Raw genomic sequence first — 15,520 nt, forward strand, 5'->3', positions numbered from 1 at the left:
GGACGGAGATGCAACGGATAGCTGTATCTCAAAGTCAGGACGAGGAAATTGCTAACTTTCTGACGAGTCAGGAAATCAACTGGCACTTCATTCCGCCGTCTGTGGTCTTTGGGAGACAGGCGTACGATCTATCAAACTCCACCTTCGCCGAATAATTGGTAGCAGAGTTTTCACTTTCAAGGAATATTCAATAATTTTAACCCACATTGAAGGTTTACTCAACTCTCGCCCACTGTGCGCGCCCAGCGATCACAGCTTGGATCCCCTTACTCCTGCTAATTTTCTTACAGGTCAACCTCACATGTCGGTGCCGGAGCCGTCCTTGTTAGACGTCAACATTAACAGACTGCAGCGTTAGAGACAACTGCAAGCCAAGGTTCAAGGATTCTGGAAACGTTGGAGTCTGACTTCCGTGCAACCTCGCACGATTTGACAGCAAGAGTCCAACGACATAGCCGTGGACACTCTTGTGGTACTGAAGGAACCGAGTCAACCGCCTAGCAAGGGGCTGCTTGGGCGAATCACCGAAGTTCATCCTGGTCAAGACGAGAAGGTTCGAGTGGTCACCGTAAAACCAGCCCGAGGAGTTTATAAGAGACCTATAACCAAACTTGCTGTGCTTCCCTTGTTCTGTACAGTCGTTTAGGGGGCCAGTATGTTGAGAAATTAGCCGCGTAGTTTTAGTTCAATGTTCATGTATATTACAATTGCCCTATTCATATGCTCTTGATTGTATTGCACCGGTTACGTAACTATTTTTACGCGCATAGCTGTGTTGTTATTGCTTGTGTCCAAAACATAGCTGTAATGTTCTCACGTATAGCTAAAGCCCGCAGCTGCACACGCATACAACGATGTGTACCGTTTTTCATTGGACCGTCGCATCGCCTGATCTTTCATTCCCTTTTGGCTGGACTTCTTTTGTCGAGTGGAAGTTAGTAAAAATTTCTAGATGAAACCAACCGGACGCAGAGTTTGTACCGCCGCATCATCGACTCCCCCACTATTCATATACATACATATGTACATGTAAAACACCCTGTAATATAACCACCAATATTAAATAAGTAATATAAATAAATAAGCTTAATATTCAAAAGATTATACAGTCCACTAAGTCATCCCAAACGGACCGACTTTTGTGAAATTTTTTTTTTTGCAATAATTTAAATCGTGTTTTAGCGAATAGCGTTTGGTACGAGATATCAAACATATTGTATAAATTACATAAATCATAAGCTCAAATACATACATATATACTGACAGATTACCATGTATAAAAGTAGAACCACGGCCTTTCCCGCGGCTCAAAATTTCCGTTCGTTTCTAATAGCCACATGAAATTCGTCTTATTTTCTATATTTTTACGACCTACCTTGGCAAAGAGGCACCAGTGACTTTATGTAACTTGAAGAGATCTACATATTGTGGAAGCTGTACAGATTGGGCCAACCAGTCTGTAGTCTGTTCAATAGTCCAGTTATGTACCTCTGATCTCAGCCAAGCTTCCCACAGCTCTTTGACCGATATATGCATGTCATCATTAAAATGAAACGCCTTTTGCCGTTTTTCATAGCCTGAGTCATACTTCAGTTCTTCCCGTAAAAACTAAAAAAATATAACAAACATATTTAAAACAATTAAAACAAAGTTCATAGAAACAATGGCAAATTTTTAATAAAGAACAAACAATAAAATACATACGTATATATATTCTCTGTAAAATATGAATATTTAACATAATATATTATAAATTATATATATAATGCTTTAATAAAAAAAGCGAATAATTTGTATTATATGCATATACAAGGTTTTATTAATATTTTTATACCCGGTGCTCAAAGAGTATACAGGTATATTGGATTTGTGGTAAAAGTGGATATGTGTAACATCCAGAAGGACACGTTTTCGACCTCATAAAGTATATATAGAGAGACTATGGGCTCGAGCACACTGTAGCTGAAAGCGGAGCTGATAGCTGATTTATAAGCTCTGAAAAAACAAACACACTGCACCGGTGCAAGTGCGCACATTGCAGACTGAGCTGAGCTGAAAGCTGAAAAAGCTCGCTGAAATCAGCTCAGCTTAGCTTGATCGATCAAGCATGTTCGTTTTTTCAGCAAGCTGATTGCTGATTTTGTTCAAGTGTATTGGTTCATAAGTGATCGAAAATGGGCTGCAAAACATTTTTAAGCGAAATTACGGTTAACCCAGCGCTGGGGAATAAGCGGGACTATTAAAAATATTTGAATAATAGTTTTATTTCTATAATTTTTGGAAGGCGATAAATTGGGCAAAAAAGTTTTATTATTTACCATTACCAATGTAATGTAAAAATGTAATAATTTGTAAAAAAAAAGTAACACGAATACAAACTCAACGGAAATGTGGTTAAAATACACTAACGAAAAAAAACGAAGAAAACTTCCGTCTGGCTACTGTACGTGCTGTGAAGTAATAATTCATTAACAATATAATAATAATAATTATAATGATATCTATTGATGCCACTTAAGGAGATAGACAAAGGGAGGCAGTGGTTTTCAGCTTTCAGCAATCAGATCAGCCGACAATGTACGCACCTGCAATCTGATTCTGCCTGAGAAAAGCTCTCAGATCAGCTGAGCTTTCAGCTTTGATTTCAGCTCCGCTTTCAGCTACAGTGTGCGCGAGCCCTATAAGCGCAAGAGCAGCCGAATCTTGTATCCAGACTGCTGTGTTTACGCAACACCTTACACGCGATTACTCTTCCCTCTCTTTCACGCACTCTCCACCGTGCAGTGTACGCCCTCTGGCGGAGGGATAAATGTAAAGTCGCAGCCCTAACTGCAACTCACAACATTCCCGCTCGTTTCCCATTCGATTTGTCCACATATGTTAATATTTTCCGGAGTGCGAACGAAAGATGTCCCATCACTACGAGATACTAATTACTCTACTTACAGTTTGAAGTAGTCTTTTGTAGAGCGTAATTCAAAATGTAAAGACTTGTCTAGTCTAAAGTTTGTATCTGTTGATAATTTGCTTTATTAAATAGTAAAAGACCATTGCGGTTTTATATACCCTGTACTCAAAGAGTTTAGGGATGTATTAGTTTTGTGGTGGATGTGGATGTGTGTAACACGAAAGCGCAAAATGGCATTACATCATCGAATTAAAGTTCAACTGCTAGTTCCGGCAATAAAAAAAACATGCAAACTAGAGCCCTGCATGAGCGCACAGTTTTAAAAATATTATCCCATCTCGCTTAACTGAATCGTGTGCTACTCGAAAACTATCAATATTTCACACTGTCTACAAAAACACATTGACAACATTCTCATATATGAGCTAGAGTCATGATTCAGTTGAACTGTCAAAAAAAGGAAGTGTGAATGCGATTCCCAGCAAATGATTCAAATACACATCACAGCAAAAGCAGAAAGGCTACGCTGCTACTGTCATTCCCCCGCACAACTACAAGCCACAGTCGATATTGTTGAACTGTGCACTGTGAACAATATGCACACTGTGCACACTCTCAGCATAGTGGACACTATGTTAAAACCATATTTTATGTGAAAATATGTTGCCAAGAAAAATAATTTTTATACCCGATACTCAAAATGAGCATTGGGGTATATTAGATTTGTGGTGAAAATGGATGTGTGTAACGTCCAGAAGGAATCGTTTCTGACCCCATAAAGTATATATATTCTTGATCAGCATCAATAGCCGAGTCTATTGAGCCCTGTCTGTCCGTCTCTATCAGCGCGTAGTTCTTAAAGACTACAAGAGCTAGAGCAACGTCATTTTATATCCGGACATCTGTGATATGTCACTGATACAAGTATATTTCAAAACTTTGTCCCGCCCACTTCCACCCCCACAAAGGGCGAAAATCTGTGGCATCCACAATTTCAAAGATATAACCCAGATCGTATAATTATTATAGCCAGAATCAAGAAAACAATTTCATTCTTTCTCCCTCTGTTTCTTTCTAACACACAGGTTTCATGGTCGGCTTTGCCTATTGCAAAATATGAGTTCAAGGATCTCAGAGACTATAACAGCTAGAGCAACCAAATTTGGTATCCACACTCCTGTGATATCGCAAAGGACGAAAATCTGTGGCATCCACTATATTGAAGATACGAGAAAACTAAAAACGCACAATCATAGAGAATGACCGTATCTATGAGGTTGCTGAATCTGGATCATGTTTATAGCCAAAAGGAACAAATTAATTTGCGGTGGCTACGCAGCGCCCCACGACATGTTCAGACATGTTTTCTGTCTCCCCCGCACGCACACATTGTCGCTCAATGTAGCCATACTGACTATGTATGTATGTATCGGGTATAAATGTAGAGTTGCGGTCGTCGCAGCAACTCACAACGTAGGGGGAACGTTTTTAATTGGTTTTAGTTTTACCTTTCATATTTTTTAAAATTTATATTTAGAAACATAATTTTGTTGACCGTTTCTTCTTTGCCTGCTTCGTTTTTCACAAATTTATTTCGCGGCTAGCGTAAACACTCTTTCGACAATAACTAAACATCGATAAAAACGATTACGTCAACAACAAAATAATGCAACAATAACCAGCCTTGCCTCGAGCCCTGCTGATAAAATTGAAGTATCAGGTCATTGGAGATTCATCATCTTGTGACCAATCAATTCGCTGCAAAATCGACCAAATAGAATCGATTACATAGGATTCGCTTTATTCGGTCCGTTAAAATCTGTGATTCAGCTTTCGCATAGCTTGAAATCCCTCCCTCAAAACGGATTTAATGAAGCAGGTATTCCACCGAAGTTGATTCCACACCATTGGAACGGCTGTTCAGGCAGACGCATTCCACCGGATCTGGCATCCCATAAACTGCTGCTGAAGTTTGGGCCTGTAACGGACCCAGAACATGCAAGGTCGGATAACACGATGTACTAAGTCTCTGGTGTTCACAATGCAGTGTTCCAGATAAATAAGCGCAATCAAGGTTTTAGGATCAGCATGACAATTACGAAGGTGCAAATGGAGAGCGTAAATCCAGACAAAATTCAATTATCTATCTCGAATCCGGCGACCACTCGGTTGAGCTGAAATCCTAGAGCGAATTCTGTTTTCTGTTAGAGCTTTGTTTAGCAGCTGAAAGTCGTCAGAGAAAGTTTGCCGTTGGAGATTTTAGATTATGCAGTTGAATGCATGGCGAGTAGGTTACCTACCTTTTCGAGTCTAACCTACTCGGAAGAGGTGGCTGCCAGGCTCGTTAGGAGCCTTAGGACCGTTGTGATACCGCTTAGGATCTCCCATTTCCTACTCTTCAGGGTAGCAGCTGTAAAACGGCAACCGCTCTGTTAGCACCCCAGGCTAACAGCCTGTTATCGCTGCTGGATACCGCGCTCAGGTAACAGCCAGTTACATCGGCCTCTGCCTAGCTCACACTATCTCGGTTCTGTGCGCTCTTACGATCCGCACGTCGCTCACCGTTGTCTTAGCATGTAAGCTAGAATCAGCTACGTTTCTACCCCCGCTTCGACATTCCGCTACATGGAACACATTTATTGGAACCACTCTGACTTCTTCATTTCTCCATTCGACGCCGGATAGAAACGTCTCGATCCGCCCACCTACAAACATTGGTCCGTCGAGCCGGATATTCTCCTAACCAAAAGGAGAAGTGCGCCCCAGCCAGCATCAGCGGATTATTCCAATCCAAGAAAAGTACAACTTCGTTACTTGCTCATCTCCTATGGCTCCTCCTGGGGGTTCTCCGTTTCTGCGAGTGCTCCTAAGAACCCACATCCACATACCGAGTAAAACGGTCGTGCTCCGAGTTCCGTGGTCTGTGCATCCAGTTGCACCACAGTTAATTTAAATTTATTTAATTTACCCGCCGACTAATATGCCAGTCCCCGTAAACATACACATATACATTGGCATATGTACATTAGGCATATGTACATTTGTATGGACGAAAAAAATGGTACGGAATCAACAGTCTCAGGGTCTAAAAATTTTTTAGTAAAAATGTTCCTTTTGTTACTGTACACAGTGTGACTCCTAACTGCTAACACGAATTAGTGTACACTCGTGCAGGGCTCTAATGCAAGCATAGGAACCAAAAAAAATTCGAAAAACTTGTCCTAACTATTTTTGGACGTTGACATGCAATGACTGCATCTTCAATGAGGCGATACAATTACTGCATCAAGTGTCCCGGGAGAAGGCTGTCACGCGCGGATCCCAGGCTAAACGCAGCCCTCGTCCCGCCCAAACGTCCGAGGGGAGCTGCCGCATGACGCGCAACCCGTTAACCGAACCGAACGCGAATATACAGGAAAGATAGCTATACTGATACTAATATGCGAGAAAATTAGAATTAAACATTACTAGGAGAATTAAGCATACCACTATTATTACTAATTACTAGAAAGGTGTGTAAGGATTAGTAATTTAATAAGAGGAAGTGAATCAGTGGAGGATATAATATGGTAGAGGGAATTATAATCCGAGCATAAGGCCCAAACGGTTCATGCAAGGAATAATCCGATCTACAAAGTGGAAGGAACAACGGTATTAAATTTCTAGTAAGTCTAATAGGAATCGTGAAGTTTATGCGACTGTCTATGTCACCCCTGATCAAGTTGTGCATAAAAATCACACCAAGCATTTTTCTGTGGTTAACTAAGGATGGGAGGTTTACTAATAGCAGTCTACTAGAGTAAGATGGAAGTCTCACATCTTCATCCCAGTTAAGGCCCCGCAGAGCAAAGAGTAAAAAGTTTTTCTGTACTGATTCTATACGGTCCTGGTGTACTTTGTACTGAGGGCACCATACACAGGAGCCGTATTCTAAGATCGGACGAACAAGCGAGGTATAGAGAGTCTTTGTTATATAGGGGTCGTCAAATTCCTTTGACCACCTCTTTATAAACCCAAGCACGCCCATGGCTTTATTTACCATGGTAGAAATGTGTTCGGAAAACTTTAACTTGGGGTCTAACATAACACCCAGATCACACCAAACGGTTCATACAAGGAATTATTATTTATTTATTAAATTAACAAATTATCTATTAATAATGGTACTTAGTTACTAAAGGCGGAAAAAGATAAGTTAAAAGTTAGCTAAATTTAGGTGATTATAAATATTGCATGCAATTAGTTTAAGAGACAGTTCAGGGGATGGGGTTTGGCAGATGGAGCTATAATTATGGCATAAAACCCTAAAAGGTTAATGATCGGCATAATTAGACCTACATATGGGTAAACGGATAGGCCTAAAAGTATGGGTAGGTCTAGATGGAACGGCCAAGTCAATCTGACCCAAGAATACCCAATCTAACACCCCTATATGGGTGTTAAAACACATCTTATGATCAAAAAGGACTCCGAGGTCATTTGAACTCGAAATTCGCTCAAGAACATGATTTCCTAGAATATATGGGACAAAATGAGGAGCACGACGGTAAAATGTCATAAGTTTGCATTTGGAAAGGTTCAGAAAAAGAAGATTAGTTGAACACCACAATAGTAGTTCACTTAGATCAAGTTGAAGGCGTGTGTGCAAATACCAATCAGAGTAAGACAGATTTTGACATCATCAGCATACATTAGTGTAGTAGAGTATGTTATAACTTGAGGAAGGTCATTCACAAATAAAATAAACAGAAGCGGGCCCAGATGACACGTTGAGTACGGTTAGAGAGATAGGACAAAATCCAATCTAGAAGATTCGTTGGGAACCCTAATAAAGAGAGCTTGTGAATAAGCAGAGCATGGTTCACAGAATCGAATGCCTTGCTGAAGTCCGTAAAAACAACATCCGTCTGCAAACCAATTTGAAAACCACGGTGGATTAGGTTAGAAAACTCAAGAAGGTTAGTCAATGTTGAACGATGTCTGAAAAAACCGTGTTGCGACGGAGATATGTATCAAGCTGTATCATCAATGTGTTGCAGTTGCCGGGTGATCAGGAACTCAAGAAGCTTCGGGAGGGCGGAAAACTTTGCGATGCCACGAAAGTTTTCAATATTTGATCTTGAAACTTTTTTGTGAAGCGGAATGATGTAGCACTTATTACTCACTACTGGGAGACAATACTGTTCCAAAGAGAGGTAGAATAAAAAGGTCAAAGGTTTGCAAAGGGACTGGGCACAGTGTTTTAAAATGCAACTTGGTACCTTATCTGGACCCGCAGAAAACGATATGTCCATAGATGACAAACCTTCCAGAACAATGCTTTCCCCGAAAATATACGAATAGGTTTCTACTACATTGTGAAAGGTAATGATTATAACACTGTCTATTGACGGCAAGGAACAGAGAGCAAGCGGAGGAGTATAGAGCTAAGGCCGACGTGAAGCCCGACTTCTGGTACTTTTTATAGAGCCGGGATTTATTATTTTTTAAGTACAGTGCCAGTCTAGACTCCGTCAAGTAAAGACGCGCCAGCAGCTAAGCAACAGCAAACGCTAATCTAACAACAAAATCCACGCAGAAAATCATTCAAGTGCACAAAGCAAATTCCAAAAAAGCCAATAACAAACACACCAAGTGAACAGTTACAAATCCAAGTGAAGCGGGCAGCAGCCCAAGCTCGAGCGCAATGTCGCGACCACCAGACCCAAAATTGCTCACACAGTGGGACAAAACAACATTCTTAGAACCAAAATACATATCAATAAACAGAAAAGATAACAAATCTTTCGAAAACACCTCCCCTTTTATAATAAAAAAAGTCATAGACTACCAGTGTTGCGGTGAAGTAGACTCGGTCAAAAAAATCAGAGACGGATCACTTCTAGTCAAAACAAAAGGTACAGCCCAGGCTACTAGACTTATGAAAATCACCAAATTCCACGACTTCGAAGTAACAGCAACCGAACACAAAACACTAAACTTCTCCAAAGGGGTAATCTACTCCAACGACTTGCGGAACATTGATATAGACGAAATCAAAAAAGAACTCAAACCTCAAAAAGTCATTGACGCAACCAAAATATTTAAACAGAAAGACAACGTACTCCACGAAACCGGACTCATCATCATCACATTCGACACACCAACTTTACCTCAACATCTAATGATCGGTTACGAACGAGTGAACGTACGTCCTCAAACACCTCGCCCCCTTAAATGCCACAACTGCCAAAAATACGGCCACCCTTCTAAATACTGCAGATCCCCAAAGATCTGTACTAACTGCTCAGAAGTGCACCCTGCTGACGATGAACTATGCTCTAAGCCAAAGTTTTGCAGTAACTGCAAATTCAACACCGACATCCTGAACAACCACAGCCCCATAGACAAAAATTGCACTGAGTTCCTCAAACAAAAAGAAATCACAATTATCAAAACAATCGAAAAAGTAGACTTCACTACGGCGAAGAAAATTTACCATCAACGGAACCCCCATCAATCCACACCATACGCTGAAGTAGCCCGCCATCAACAACCAAAACCTCATCTCACTGAAACACCTACCTCATCATCGCCGACCTATAACCAATCACACCAAATAAGACCAATCAAAGACTACGGAGACATCACCCCAAACACACATCCAATCAACCCTAAGCCAACTTCATCCCAACTACACCCCCCCAGTCAACAACAAGCAATGGATATGGACACCGAAACTACGGAAACCGCTAAAAACACCAAAAACTCGAAAACTATCCAAGATTCTGACCGTAAACTCAGAAGCCAGACTAAGGAAAAAGACAAACTTAACCTGGTTACCAAACACCTCAAAGCCAAAGATAAAACTGAAAAAAATAAGACCCCAAACGCAAACCTAGCCCTCTTATCAAATAATGCATTAGCAAACCAAATTTACAGCGAAGACGATCTTTAAATATCAGCCCAAACTAGTAACTATCACTAAGCATTAACACTAAGAAAACAAAACACTACTCCCACTAACATATAATGCTCAAAAGAATCCAATGGAACATCCACGGATACAAGAAGAATTAACCAATCCCAATTAACTTTAGCCTATACTGCAACAACAACCCCACTAATGCTTTCGGTGGCACAGCTCTCCTCATTCACAACTCCATCTCCCATACCCAAATTCAGCTCAACTCAGACTTTGAGCAGTAGGCGTCACCATAAGGTCCAAATCAAATCTCAATATCATATCCGCCTACATATCGCCTAACAAATCCTTCAACACCCGTAACCTCCAAAACGTCCTCACCCCGTCAAACGACCACACCATTGTCCTAGGAGACTTCAACAGCTGGCACCCTTACTGGGGCTCACCTAAGGCCAACTGCAGAGGAAAAACAATAGCCTCATTCCTAGACCGCTCGAACTTCATCCTACTAAATGACAATACTCCGACCCACTTCTCAACACACAATACATTTACCCACATCGATCTCTCACTTGCAACATCCAGAATTGCTCCAGAGATCCTCTGGGAAGTGATAGATAACCTTTACGGTTCTGACCACTTTCCCATCATACTTTCACTTTTCAACACTCCCTCTCCCTATCCCCCCTCCCCCTTCACCCCTAAACCGACTTTCAATCTCAAAAACGCTGACTGGGATCTCTTCAGGAAACATACAGCTACAGCCCGCTTCATCTCCACAGCCCAATCAAATAACAATGTCAATAGAGAAGCCGCCCGTATAAAAAAATACTTATCCAAAGTGCCCACCTATCTACCCCACAAAAGACCACCTTCTCTCTCACCCGCACTGTTCCCTGGTAGAACAAACAACTTTCACTCCTCAAAAGAGACAAAGTCGCAAAATGGAACTATCTCAAACACAACATAAGCAACCACAACATCATAGAATACAAAAAATCAAAAGCTAGTTTTAAAAGAGCAATTAGAGAAGCGAAACGAAAATCGATTCTTTAGTTCACAACCCATATACACCTTAACTCAGATCCAACCACAACATGGTCCAACATCAGAAGTCTCTGCGGTCTTTACCCCACTAAAAATATACATGCCATACATATCCCCTACATGCAATCACAAACAACCTGCCAATCCGAAATAGCCAACTCCTTTGCCCAGACATGGTGAGAAGAAGCAGATGACCTCATCTTCTCCCCAACATTCCTGTCCAACAAAATCCTCATTAACACCCCCTCTAACTCTAACCCAACACCAGCAGCCCTAGAAATCGAGACAGACATAACACTAATCGACAACACATCAGCACTGTCCACCTTGAAAGGAAACACTCCTGCTCTTGACCGGATTTCTTACTCCATGCTAAAGAACTCACCCTACCCCCTCAAAACAAGAATCCTAACCTTCTACAACAAGATACTCGACTCCTCCATCCCACAATCTCTTAAACTCAGCCTAGTCCTCCCCATCTTAAAACCACAAAAACCCCAAACCGATATCAAATCATACAGACCCATCTCCCTAAACTCATGCCTAGCCAAAACTCTGGACAAGATTGTCGCAAAAAGGTTGTGGTGGTTTGTTTTAAATAACAAACTGATCCACAACAACCAACTAGGGTTCAAAAGAGGCAAATCTGTACTAAACAGTCTACTTTATGTAAATCACCTAGCTACCAGAGCCATCGCCCTGAAAAAACACTTCACAGTCATCTCGCTGGACTTCACCAAATCCTTCGACAGAATTGGTATTTACACCGTAATAAACCAACTAAAAAAATGGAAAGTAGGGCCACGAATTCTTAATTATGTTAAGAACTTTATGTCGAACAGAAAAATCCCCGTCAAATCCGGCTGAAGCCTATCAAATATCTTCCCTCTAAATAATGGCATTCCCCAAGGCTCCCCAATCTCCGTTATCCTTTTCCTCATAGCTTACAACTCACTCACCGATATCATCTCCCTCCACAAACAAATCAAATTTTGCGCGTAAGCCGACGACTTCCACCTACTCATCAATCACAACAAACAAAAAAGTCCCACAACTAACATCCAAACAATATTTAACCAAATAGACGACTGGTGCAATCACTCAGACTCAATCCTCTCTAAGGAAAAATCCCAACTCCTTCATATATGCCGCAAGCACAACTGCAAACCCAAGATACTCACCGGTGACACAACCACCGACCGACCGACCAGCTACCGACACACTCAGAATCCTAGGGCTCACAATCAACAACAAATACAATTGGATCTCTCCCATCAACAAACTCAAAATTGACCTTGCTAAGCCACTAGTCGTTATCAAACACCTGTCTTTATTTAAATATAACTGCCACACCTCATCATTAGTGCAAATCATAAAATCCATAATCATCTCCAAAATAGATTTCTGCCTTCCCGTATATGGATTTGCTCCCAAATCCCAGCTTAACCGCCTAAAACCCATCCTAAATACAGCAATAAGAGCCGCCCTTGGAGCATTCCGTACCACCCCCATAAATTATATGCTAGCTGAAACCAACATCTTCACCATTGAAAGCAAACGAGACTACCTAACCGGGAAATCTCCAAAAACTTCACCCACGGTAAATCCACCCCCCTAAATACCCTTACCAAAACCCATAAAAGAAAACACCGACTTCTCAGCACGGTAGACAGAGCCATACAAGAGTCCCAAAAACACCTCATCCCTTTTTCCCAATCAGAACCTCCACATCGAAAAAATTCAACATCCTTACAAATCAACAAACATCAACCTCTCCAATCACAACAAAAACACTACCCCTACAATAGTCTTCCACCAATTTTTCCAATCTATCAAATCAGCTCTCCCCAAACACAACTTCCTTTACACAGACGGCTCCAAAGCCGGGGGCATTACCAGCTACTGTATAACAAACGAGTCAGCAGTAATAAAAACTGGATTTCTGCCAGCATATTCATCTGTATCTCCAGCTAAATAATTGCAATACACGAAGACATCTTATTTTGTATTTTTTATGAAGGGAAATGAGATGTGAAGGGATTTGAGCATGAGCACATTCACCCATGCTCTGCTGGTCTTTGATTGACCTCCAATACCTTCTATCCGTAATGTTGTCTTTCAGTTTAAGTGACAACATTGATGCCATTCGTTCAGAGATCAAGTTGCTTTCTTGCAGAATGTACGTAAGGGTGCTCGTTCTCTCCCTGAGTTTGCTAATGCACATGTGTGTGCCTTTTGGTTCTCTCCTTGACGTCGGTGGCTCTTTGCTCTTTGCACCACACTTTCCAGTGTTATGTAGGCTTCCATTCCCATACTCTTTCCACTGGGTGAAGGGGATTTCCTGTGCTTGAGTCCATAGGGATTTTATCAAATCACTCGACGTACGTCTTTCCGTCTCTGACAGTTGTTTCAGATTGCGTTTTACGGACTCTACTATGGCCTTTTTTCGGCGCCATATTGAAAGATCGCCTTCCTTAAGAATGACTGTAGTTTCCCCATGATTGCTTGTCAGTATATTCGGTGAAGATCGCAATGAATTTATATATTTAGTACACAATTCTTCATGGAAATACAAATATTCATCCAATTTGTATTTATAGTGAATTTTTGAGTCGTTTTTGTGGAAACGATTCCACGCACTTTCGAGTGCCGATATCTTGGATTGAAAGTAAAAAGCTTTTTGCTTCCTTTCTTGAGGATCTTTGAAGTTCCGAATGCATTTCGATATTTCCTCGCCCATTTCTTGCTGCACATCCATTGCCATTGTAGCGACAGCTTCTTCCAAAAGTACACCCTGCTGACGATGAATTATCCTCTAAGCCAAAGTTTTGCAGTAACTGCAAATTCAACACCGACATCCAGAATAACTACAGCCCCATAGACAAAAATTGCCCAGAGTTCCTCAAACAAAAAGAAATCACAATAATCAAAACAATCGAAAAAGTAGACTTCACTACGGCGAAGAAAATTTACCATCAACGGAACCCCCATCAATCCAAACCATACGCTGAAGTAGCCCGCCATCAACAACCAAAACCTCATCTCACTGAAACACCTACCTCGGAACTACCTCATCATCGCCGACCTATAACCAATCACACCAAATAAGACCAATCAAAGACTACGGAGACATCACCCCAAACACACATCCAATCAACCCTAAGCCAACTTCATCCCAACTACACCCCCCCAGTCAACAACAAGCAATGGATATGGACACCGAAACTACGGAAACCGCTAAAAACACCAAAAACTCGAAAACTATCCAAGATTCTGACCGTAAACTCAGAAGCCAGACTAAGGAAAAAGACAAACTTAACCTGGTTACCAAACACCTCAAAGCCAAAGATAAAACTGAAAAAAATAAGACCCCAAACGCAAACCTAGCCCTCTTATCAAATAATGCATTAGCAAACCAAATTTACAGCGAAGACGATCTTTAAATATCAACCCAAACTAGTAATTACCACTAAGACCTATCACTAAGAAAACAAAACACTACTCCCACTAACTTATAATGCTCAAAATAATCCAATGGAACATCCACGGATACAAGAATAACTATATAGAACTACAAACACTCATGAAATCCCACAACCCTCAAATTATTGCATTACAGGAAACCCACATAACGAACCCCATCTCACTTCCAATCCCAATTAACTTTAGCCTTTACTGCAACAACAACCCCACAAATGCTTTCGGGGGCACAGCTCTCCTCATCCACAACTCCATCTCTCATACCCAAATTCAACTCAACGCAGACTTTGACGCAGTAGGCGTCACCATAAGGTCCAAATCAAACCTCAATATCATATCCGCCTACATCTCCCCTAACAAATCCTTCAACACCCGTAACCTCCAAAACGTCCTCAGCCCGGCAAACGACCACACCATTGTCCTAGGAGACTTCAACAGCTGGCACCCTTACTGGGGCTCACCTAAGGCCAACTGCAGAGGGAAAACATTAGCCTCATTCCTAGACCGCTCGAACTTCATCCTACTTAATGATAATACTCCGACCCACTTCTCAACACACAACACATTTACCCACATCGATCTCTCACATGCAACATCCAGAATTGCTCCAGAGATCCTCTGGCAAGTGATAGATGACCTTTACGGTTCTGACCACTTTCCCATCTTACTTACACTATTCAACACTCCATCTCCCTATCCCCCCTCCCCCTTCACCCCTAAACCTACTTTCAATCTCAAAAACGCAGACTCGGATCTCTTCAGGAAACATGCAGCCCGCTCCATCTCCACAACCCAATCAGATAACAATGTCAATAGAGAAGCCGCCCTAATAAAAAAAATACTTATCCAAAGTGCCCACCTTTCTATCCCACAAAACACCACCTTCTCTTTACCCGCACTGTTCCCTGGTGGAACAAACAACTTTCACTCCTCAAAAGAGACAAAGTCGTAAAATGGAACTACCTCAAGCACAACATAAGCAACCATAACATCATAGAATATAAAAAAGCAAAAGCGTGTTTAAAAAGAGCAATTAGAGAAGCCAAACGTAAATCGAACCTTGAGTTCACAACCCATATACACCCAAACTCAGATCCAACCACAACATGGTCCAACATCAGACGTCTCTGCGGTCTTAACCCTACTAAAAATATCCATGCCATTCACAACCCGTACACCCA

The 15,520-nt window shown here is 41.4% G+C and overlaps 1 protein-coding gene across 5 annotated transcripts in view; it reads right to left on the reverse strand.

Annotated features, from left to right (window-relative positions):
- The window catches only part of Stim (stromal interaction molecule), a 208,171-nt gene that overhangs the window by 98,108 nt on the left and 94,543 nt on the right, over nt 1–15,520 (reverse strand). For 4 of the 5 annotated variants that reach the window (XM_033382176.1, XM_033382173.1, XM_033382175.1 and 1 more), the window contains exon 4: nt 1,376–1,608. The exons of the other annotated variant lie outside the window; for it this stretch is intronic. In XM_033382176.1, coding sequence (XP_033238067.1) covers nt 1,376–1,608 — 233 coding nt within the window. The remainder of the gene's footprint in view (nt 1–1,375; nt 1,609–15,520) is intronic. 5 annotated transcript variants of the gene reach the window in all.

Source organism: Drosophila pseudoobscura, chromosome X (assembly GCF_009870125.1).
Source record: "Drosophila pseudoobscura strain MV-25-SWS-2005 chromosome X, UCI_Dpse_MV25, whole genome shotgun sequence".
Classification (NCBI taxonomy): Eukaryota; Metazoa; Arthropoda; class Insecta; order Diptera; family Drosophilidae; genus Drosophila; species Drosophila pseudoobscura.